Here is a 9,574-nt window from a genome sequence, read left to right on the forward strand (position 1 = left end):
TTTGTTGATTGGGTTAAGATACAAATTTATCTCGCACAAATTCTTCCTATTTGGCAATGGTCAACGTTAGTTTTTAGCTGAAGAGGATGCTGTTGTTGTAATTTTAAATATTTGGGGCTAAAATTGTACCCAAAAATATTTTTAGGTGAAAAAATTTTGAGGTAAATTTGGAACCTTAATCCTTTATTAATTTGTAGCATGTATCATATGAATGCATCCTAGGGCTGATTGCTTTTCTCCCAACTGATGATTAGAATTGAATGGATCTGCATTGTTTGAAGTGGTTCAGGCGACGATAAGTGATTCATTCAGTAAAATCAAGACCATGCCTTTTTGCGGTGAATGGAAATTGTGAAGTAATAATCGACTGATATATTGCCAATAATAAGTGGAGGTTTGAATCGAAATTTTGATTTTCTTTTTCTTCAGTAGTCACTTTACTAAATTTTTATGTCGTAATCATAAATCAAACCATTAAGGACGAAACTAGTTTTAAGTACGCAAAATTTATGGATAAGTAGTGTTTAGAAATAATTTATAAATTGCCCTAAACTCAACAAAAGAATCACAAAAAATTAGACGTTATTAGGGAGAATTACACAAAAAGAAGGTTGAACTTACTAAATCTCGAATCAGGTTTAGTAACAATATTTTAATAGGTTGTCACAGTATTGAATTTACAAATAACAATATATTTGTGGTTGATATTTAGTAATTTCAAACTTCTTTTTGAAGAATCCTCTCTAAAACATATATGAGAGGCATAATTTATTTTTTTAATCTTAATACTACTTCTGGTTCTTAATATGAGACCCTCTTTGACTTTTATTTTGGTCTTAAATAGAAGACCTCAATCTACTTTGTCTCTCATATTTATATATTTTTTTTCAAAGTAACCCTTCTAACAATAATAGTTCTTGTCAATACACTTGATTAGTAAGGATATTTTAAGGAAGATAACACTTATTTAGGATAAATAACTAATTCAACTTACTTTTTTAATCTCTTTAAATTAGTCAATTAACTCTTATAATTAGGATCAGTAGTGTTATCCATTACATGAAGAGGCGTGTCTATCTCTTAAAATCAAGAGGACATGGAATCGATAGATTTTTTTTTTAAAACAAATTTTCTATTTCTAACTACATCAAATAACGTTGGGAATTGTAGTTCCTCTCATCATCCTATGATATTCTTTTAGAGCTTCTCCAACCAATGTTCATAAAAAATCACAAATTTATGTGCCCACGATTGAAGAACACTACACATTAGATGGTTTATTAAATATTTGATAAATTCTGGTAATTGCATAACTTGATCTTTCTGCATTGGATAGACAAGAATTTGAATTAACGTTGAAGAACTACAATCATGTCAGTCAATCCAGGGTTTCCACATACGTATCACAGATCTCTGCAGAAGTTTGGGTATCCAAACTTCATGCGTTCTGAAGAACGTACAAGCAAATAGAAATGGAAGCTTTAGCAAAGCACCATTGCCTACAACACAAGATCCTGATACTCTGGCTCAACTTGAAACGAACATATTTCTTCAATTTAGGAAGCCGTTGTCCTGCTCCCGAAACTGACCTACCACACACCGAACAACTTTAGAATAATCGAAGAGATATTTCTTGAATCTTATAGTTCGAGAGCATATTGCAAAAGGCATATTTCATATCTCAGAAGTATATGTTTCCTGTCCTAGTGGTCTTGTGTCCTAATTTATTTTCTGATTCTGCTCCGGCTTTAGCCTGCTTGATGTGCATTTCCCATTTGGCTTGAATAAATTTCACCTTCTTTATGTTTCCAGCCACTTGGGCACCTAGAGGTCTCAGGTCTCGACATCTTTCCTTCTGCAACCACAAGTCCGAAATACGATGATAGCATGTTGGTACTATGTTATAATGGTACCAATTACGTTGTCAGAGAAACAACCCCGAGAAGCATCCCTTTGAAAACCATGTTCTAATTTTGATGTCTCAAGTCGCTCTATATACTTCATTGAACTTGGATTGGACGTGCAAACATGGCCATTTTCTGTGACAAGTTCAGAATAGCCTCATGCTTATTTGCTAGCTCCATTAAAACCTTGATTCTCTTGAAAGAAACGTTGCTTGGCTTCTGACCTTTCTCAATCATCTCCAAGAAACATTTCTCCGCTTCCATTAACTTGCCCATGTCACAGAGCAAGTCAAATAGTACATCAGAAACCAAAGTATAGGACCCAAAACCCCTTTCCATCATGTCGCTCCATAGGTGCAGTGCCATCTCAACCTTTTCCTGCTTCCTAAACAACCTTATCAAGAACATGCAAGATTGTGTGTTTGGCAAGCATCCAGTTCCGATCATCGTTCTGTACAGATTCCAGGAACTCTGCAAATCATTTGACCAGTAATAAACCCTAAAGAATAAATTGTAAGTAGTTGCATTTGGACTTAGACCTTCTTTCACCATGTCATCCATCAAGCTGTGAGCATCACGCAGCCTCTTTGCAATGCAAAAATTCCTTATGGCTGCATTATATGCCGCAACATCAGGATAACACCCATACTCCTTCATCTCTTTTAAAACATCTCTAGCTTTATCTGGCTGAGCTATCAAGCCCAAGCCCCCGATGATAGAAGTATATGTGATTACATCAGGTAGTATATCCTTATCTCGCATTTCATCAACCATCTTATAGGCCTTCTCCATTTCCTTCCCTTTACAGTAGACATCAACCAAACAATTATATGATACAATATCAGGTTCTACCCCCATTGCTCTCATTTCCTTAAAGAATCCCTCAGCTTCCTCTGTGGATTTCCACCCTGACAAAAGTATATTAAAGGTTTGCAAGTTTGGCCGGAAATCATACTTTAAACCATGATAAACATTTCTGGCATCCTTCATACTCTTCTCTTGGCACAAGGTTCTCAACAAAGAATTGAAACAAGTCGTATCGAATTCAGGAACAAACTTTCTAAACCTCCTAAATGATTCCACGGTCTCCCTCACTGAGCACACCTTAGCTATTCTAGCTAAGACAACCATAAGGGTGCGAGGGGTTATTATGGATTGATCTTTCCGTCGCACTTCACGCAATAAGTCCCAAATGTGGCCAAACATACGGCTTCGTCCTAAAATATAAAGCATAGTATCGAGGGAAAACGCAGAGTGAAAAAACCCTCGTCTATTGCCAGTATACCAGAAAAATTCCAAAGCTTGCAAGGGGTTGGAATGACTAAATCTGACCCTTTTCAAAACTGCATCGACTAAATCATTGGAGAGGAAAACTCCACTTGATTTCAAAGATTGCTTGAGGTCTTCAGGAGATGAAGAGGAAGTGATAATACGCAATACTGATTCAACATCATGGTGCAAATTGCGGTTCGCGGAGCAAAAGCGAGCAATTGAGACACAAAGGTAGTACCTGGATAGCGATGCAAATGAGAGAGACCTCAGCAACATCCGTGAGGTTGAGATTGGTTCACTTGGAAATTGGAATCGATTCCAGGGTAACTCCAGGTAATCACACTAACCGACCATCCAGAGGCATTGCATATTGATTATGCCTTTCTTAATTTATTTTTGTCACATTCAAAAACCTTTAAAATAATATCAGAAATAAAATTATTCATTCAATCTCGCTGAATGAACAGGGAGAGCATTCCATCGGTATTTAATCACACCTTCGAGAACCTACAAGGCAAAGAACTTCTAGTATTCAGATTTTGAGCGTTTTGTAAAATATGCATGACTTAAAGCCAAGTGCCGGCATTATTTTGCAAGTCTTGCAAAATCTGCTCAGCAGCATTTCTCCGGCGACCTGATGGCGTGGTGACGGAGACGAAGCCAGAGGAGGCGGAGTTGAGGAGTCACGAATCAGAGATGCGACAGAGGTAGAGCTGTCGAAGTCGAACGACGAGCTTTATGGAGTTAGGGTTTGAGGATTTTAGGTCAGCGAGGCACAAAAATCTCTGTGCTAGTGTGATTATCGCATAGATGGGATAATTCGTAGGTGCCTTTGTAAACATTCTTCTTTCAAGCTGCCAACTGCCAAGCTTGTTTTCGGCTTTAGTGAGGAGTGAGCCCATGCTTGGCCGTTCCACAGAAAAGAAAAAGGTCACATTACTAGGAAACCTTATTATTATTATTTTCTAAAAGAAGTCTTCAGCATTTAAAAAGTATTAGAGCCCGTTTGTTTTCGTTTTTTTTTTATTCTCAAAATAATTTTATAAAATTTTTTTTAAGAACAAGTTTTGGAAACAAAAAACAAAAATATTTATTTGGAAAATAATTTTTAAAAATCACATTTGAAAAAAAATATAAAAAATCACTTTTTGACAAGTGATAGTTATCACCGGTAGTGATAAGTAATAGGTAATAGAGGAGAAGAGAAGAAGATTTCTTTAATTTAAAAAAAAAACACAAACAAAAACAAGAAAACATGTAAAGGTTGTTTTGGTTTTTCAGTTTTTAAAAACATATTTTTGTTTTTTTTGTTTTTTAAAACTATCAACTAAAAACAAATTGCTAAACAATTTTTTTTTTTTTTGCTTTTAAAAATAAGAAATTGTTTTCAAAACAAGAAACCAAATAGGCCCTTAACTACTAAGTGATGTAATTTGAGAAAATCACAAATAAAGACTCCTGAATTATCAAAATTACGCAGAATTTACCTAAATAAGCAAAATTACCATGAGGGATCTAGTCTCATATTGTAAATATAAAATCTTGAAAAAATGTCTGAAATGCCCCTCAGCTAAATGACAAGTTGACTATAAGAAATGACAAGTTCACTTTAGCGAATAATAACTTTAGTCAATCAAATCACAACTTGGTTGAAAGTATGATTAAATGACAAGTTGATTGTGGAAAATAACAAATTTACTTTAATGAATGAAAACTTCACTAGACCAAATCACAATTTGGTTGAGAGGCATTTCAGACATTTTGCCAATATTTCATATTTGCAATATGGGATTGAGTCAGTCATAGTAATTTTGCTTATTCAGGTGACCTTTGTGTAATTTTGATAATTCGGGGGTCTTTATTTGTTATTTTCCCATGTAATTTTTCCCCTAAATTAATAAAAAAAATGGATTTGCTACGCCCTGCTGTTTTATTAGTTAAGAGACAAAATTACACCATTTAATACTTTAAGGTGTTAAAGACTCTTCAAAAGAGAGTTTAGAATAATATTGAGTATTCCTTAATCTTAAATTAACTGCATATCTACACGTGAAGTGTTTTTTAATAGATATAAAACAATTTTTTGGTGTATTTAACATTTAAAATATTTTTACACTGGCACTTAGTATCATTAGTTTAAAATGCTCATTATTATTGAAAAAAACATTTTAAGGGCAAAATAGTATTAAAAATTAATTTAAGATACTAAATACTGAAAAAATACTGGTATTGAATGCACAAAATTTAGTTTACTATGTTAAATGTTATTAACAAAATATTTCAAGGTGTTAGTTTCAGAGAAAATGACATTAGCTTTTGCAAAAGCATCGTTTTTACTTGCTTTAGAGAGATAAAGGTTTGAGGAACAAAACTGAATTTAACAAAAGCAATTAAATAAGCATTCAATGAAAACTACCCAAACTTTTATCCAAGCATAAAAAATGAAGGAAATGATCTAAGCTACTCTGCTACTGAGATCAATCTAATGTCCACACCTTGCTGGCAAGTTACACGTCTTTACCTGTGAGAATTTCTCAGGAGAAAAACACTTAACAAATGATGGGGGTCAAAATGCACTTTTTCTAATAATTTAAACTCGCGCGTTTTGTAAATCCTCTCTAGAAGAGATGCTCACGTTTAGCTACCTCAAATAAGATTGTCTCTAATAAAAAAATACATATGCATAGTAAAGAAAAATTCAGGAACTTTAGAGCTTCACAAAACGCAATGCTTTGTTTCCTGTGATACAAAGTGCAATGCAATATTTCATTTGTTGATACAGTTTAGTGTCAAGTTCAGGTAATACCATTCCAAGGAGATTATTGATTTACCCTATTGCTGTTGCGTGTCCCTCTTTATTTTCTTTTAAATATAAGAACCGTTTTCATTATAAACATAGAACGGGCATTCAACATATTAGCATACAAAGGAGGATAAACAACACACAATAAAGAAGAGAGAGAAGGTAATGAGATGACGTCATCATACATACACAAGAAGGTGTATTGATGAAGAGTTGTGCGTGAGCGTGAACAACTGTTACCATTCCGTCCCTCCACACTTTCGATTCCACACAAGAATCCAATCTTTAGTTTGAGAAGTAAATTCATAAGAAATCACTTAACTAAATCATGGGCGAATGCCACCTGCTTACCTTCTAAGCAGATACTGAATGAGTAAGTATTTCCCTTCCTTTTTCTGGGTGATTAAATCTATTACTTGTTCACAGTATAAAGGAAGGACAATACAATCTAGGTGCAATTGGCAAGTTCAGAAAGTGCAGAATGTTAAAGACAGGGTAATTACTATACTACAACTGAAAAAAAGAATAATAATAACAATGCTAAAACAGGAATTGTCATTTTCCAAGCTAACGCCGTCTATAAGATCCAGTATTACATTATGCAATATCCATTTTTGTCTAGGGGCTTCATAACAGTTGAAGACAGCATCCTCATAAAAAATACCAATAAAAAGGGATTTCTGGAGCTAGTGTGGGGGACAATGTACATCTACTCGCTTACAGATGCCCTTAGGCAAGTATCTTTATTACAGTCATGCTAAGCTACAGAAAAACAATTATCATTATTGCTTAACCTTGAGACTGGATTCTATCCGTTCAATCAGCTGATCTGCAGTCAATGCTCCCTCCTGAAAATCATCAAACTCTGGTTATACATTCTCTGATTCTCATTGTTCAACTCAATTTGAAGTTTGCCAGTCTGCTGGGGGGCAGATTGAGTTAAAGAGCTTAGATGCTTCTTTGATTTTACTTCACAACAAAATCGCGTAGCCACTAAACAAGGCACATGATGCAGCATCACAAGAGGCACTTTCTATGTAAATAACAGAGGAAACACAAGAAAACAGGAACTAATTTGACAGTCGATAAATTTTGACGGGCAATTTAAATTAATTTGGTCAGAAAGTCTGATAATCCTAGTGATATAAAGGAGCACTGTTGGAGGGTATTAAACTTCAATTCAAGTGGCCCATATCCCGTTTTAATCAACACTTAGAGATCATACGTTTTTGCCGTATGTATTATGTTGTCCCATGTAGAGCAAGTTGGTGCACTTCCAAAACTGCCAGGAAGTGTTTATCCTATTTTCAGTTTACACCTACAAATTGAAACAAAATAAGAAACAAATTCTTTATCTAACCCACCTTATCTCCCTACTCACATAAATCACTGCCAGCCATTTGTGATATTTGAATATCACCGCCAGCCATTTGTAGAGCAAGTTGGTGTCACAAATTTCATCAGTGAAATATAATTCTCAAAAGGAATAGGGAATCTGAACATATGTGATATTTGAATATTTTAGATTCTCTGATAGGAGGGTAAATCAAGTTGAAGCTCTCCTTCATTGTTGTTAGTCTTTTAGCAATCATAAAGGCATCGATCATTTACAGTTAAATAATCATTCAAAATAAAAATCATCTTTTATGCCACCAATAAATTTAAATTTAAAAGGACACTTTATAAATGCAACTTGAACTTTTCAATAAAATTAGAGAGGTCCTAAGCATAGGATACCCCAGAAAAATTCATACAGATATATACTTCATGATGCATGTGAAGCTCTAATTTGAAGTTCGAAACTACACGTAAGAAAATGCCAGGAGTCTAGGGCAAAAGCTTCAGATGAGGCTTCCACACACTTTAAAATGCTGAAGAGACAGTTAACCACAAAGGGGCGCCTGGGGAGAGAAGAATTCAGATGAAACAGATAGAATCCAACTTACAAAGCGATCAAGGGGTTTTCCGTCCTTAAAGACTATGAAAGTAGGCAATGCCTCAATTCTGTATTTGTCAGCAATGCTAGGATACTTTTCAGTGTCAACCTTTGCTACAAGTATGACATCTCTAAGCCGAGTGCTTACTTCGCTAAGTACGGGTGCCATGAATTGACAAGGACCACACCTGGAAACAATGCCGTTATTTAAACACTTTTGAATTAAATTTTGAGATATAGAAAGTTATGATTTGCACCAAATACGAATAATATAAGTTAACATCCGCTTTACCACAAGAGAGACAACAAGAGAATAATTTACCAGGTTGCATAAAAGTCAACCAATACAGGTTTTTCAGAATTAGCAAGCATGTCATCAAATGAGGAAAAAGTTTGCTTCTTTGCCTCCACCTGCAACAAAAGTTTTTCAAAATTGAATGTCAGCTCTTCATTGACAATAAAAGCTGAGATTAAGCCAGCCACTGCAGACCCATGAAAACACAAAGAAAATCAGAACAGCTATCAGCATAAACACAGATTCATGGCATGACACAATCAACCTCAAAACCAAACATTTAACACTTCCACACATCCCAAATCAATTGTATATTACATCAAATAGAAAGCATCAATCTGAATTAGTTCACGGTTGATGTACCATGTACATACCAGATATGAGCCAGAATAGAAGGAATTATAAGCATTAGAAAGAGGTGAACAATAGATTGAATCCTGCTGAAAGTTATAAATGAAAAACCAATATGCTCCCATTTCTTAGTACCAATGAATTGAGTTATGAAGGGTCAAGTTTTAATAATCTGACAAAGAATAATTATCCGTACAAGTATCATAGTCCTTTTGAACCCACATTCACTTTCTATTTTCAAAACCTTCATAAGAAAATTTTAAGTGTCAAATTATCTAAGCATGTTTTACTAATATGATTCTGAAACAGCTATTTATTCATTGTAAATTCAATTCTTTCCATTACCTTTTTTTTTTTAATCCCCACATTAAGTCTACTTTGCCGAACGACTAACACTTGCTTTTCTGTGATCAAGTGTGAACCATGCACCCAAAAAAGCAAGAAAACCTGTTTTTTGATCAAGCTTAAGCCATACACCCAAAAAAGCAAGAAAACCTTCCCCCCAAACCGACACAGATAAATCACAAAAGATTAGAAAATAACACAATAGAAAAAGAAAGCAAGTAACCCATAGACGAAGATGATGTATTGAACATGAGACGAATAATTATAAATAACAAAAAAAAAAAAACCACGAAAATCGCCAGACGAAGTTCAATCAGACAATATGTAAGAAGCAAGTACAAAGCTCTCCCATTGGAGTTCTACTCAACAATAATGGAATTACAAACAATGAAGGAAGGACTTATTACCAGAGGAAGAATTCGAGGCCGCCGGGAAGCGACAACCCCGATGTTTCCGTTTCGAAGAAGACGAGTTCGTACAGGAAATTGTAGGGACGAGAGAAATGATAGTTTTGTCGGAGAAGAAGACGAAGAAGAAACTGCTGCAGAAGCAACACCGAACCGTGTGGAACGGTCCGACTTCAAGCAGAGAATCTTGGAAGCAGAAACGGAGACTGCCATAGAACCTCAGCTAAGGAAGAGATAATCTAGAACCGGAAAGCGGAAATC

At 35.0% G+C, this 9,574-nt stretch overlaps 2 protein-coding genes across 2 annotated transcripts; both read right to left on the reverse strand.

Moving 5' to 3' along the window:
• Positions 1–1,946: 1,946 nt before the first annotated feature.
• On the reverse strand, positions 1,947–3,735 carry LOC114720032 (putative pentatricopeptide repeat-containing protein At1g02420). Its single transcript, XM_028905626.1, has one exon. It carries the CDS (start codon positions 3,450–3,452, stop codon positions 2,001–2,003), a length of 1,452 nt encoding a protein of 483 aa, XP_028761459.1. The 5' UTR covers positions 3,453–3,735; the 3' UTR covers positions 1,947–2,000.
• Positions 3,736–6,505: 2,770 nt separating this feature from the next.
• On the reverse strand, positions 6,506–9,574 carry LOC114720063 (thioredoxin-like protein slr0233). The gene is made up of 4 exons (XM_028905671.1): positions 9,314–9,574; positions 8,238–8,326; positions 7,926–8,103; positions 6,506–6,827 (listed from the first exon to the last, which is right to left on the reverse strand). The coding sequence occupies exons 1-4, from the start codon at positions 9,524–9,526 to the stop codon at positions 6,762–6,764; spliced, it is 546 nt and encodes a 181-aa protein (XP_028761504.1). The 5' UTR covers positions 9,527–9,574; the 3' UTR covers positions 6,506–6,761.

This window comes from Neltuma alba, unplaced genomic scaffold, assembly GCF_004799145.2.
Source record: "Neltuma alba isolate B1F8T4 unplaced genomic scaffold, ASM479914v2 tig00002207_pilon, whole genome shotgun sequence".
Taxonomy (NCBI): Eukaryota; Viridiplantae; Streptophyta; class Magnoliopsida; order Fabales; family Fabaceae; genus Neltuma; species Neltuma alba.

What these genes read in the sequence shown, in the direction of transcription:
- LOC114720032 (XM_028905626.1), bottom strand. Translation starts at nt 3,452, where the DNA reads ATGTTGCTGAGGTCTCTCTCATTTGCATCGCTATCCAGGTACTACCTT.
- LOC114720063 (XM_028905671.1), bottom strand. Translation starts at nt 9,526, where the DNA reads ATGGCAGTCTCCGTTTCTGCTTCCAAGATTCTCTGCTTGAAGTCGGAC. An exon ending in GGCCTCGAATTCTTCCTCTG is followed by an intron (nt 8,327 to 9,313) that starts GTAATAAGTCCT and finishes CTTTTGTTGCAG; the next exon opens with GTGGAGGCAAAGAAGCAAAC. An exon ending in GTTGACTTTTATGCAACCTG is followed by an intron (nt 8,104 to 8,237) that starts GTAAATTATTCT and finishes CATTGTTTCCAG; the next exon opens with GTGTGGTCCTTGTCAATTCA.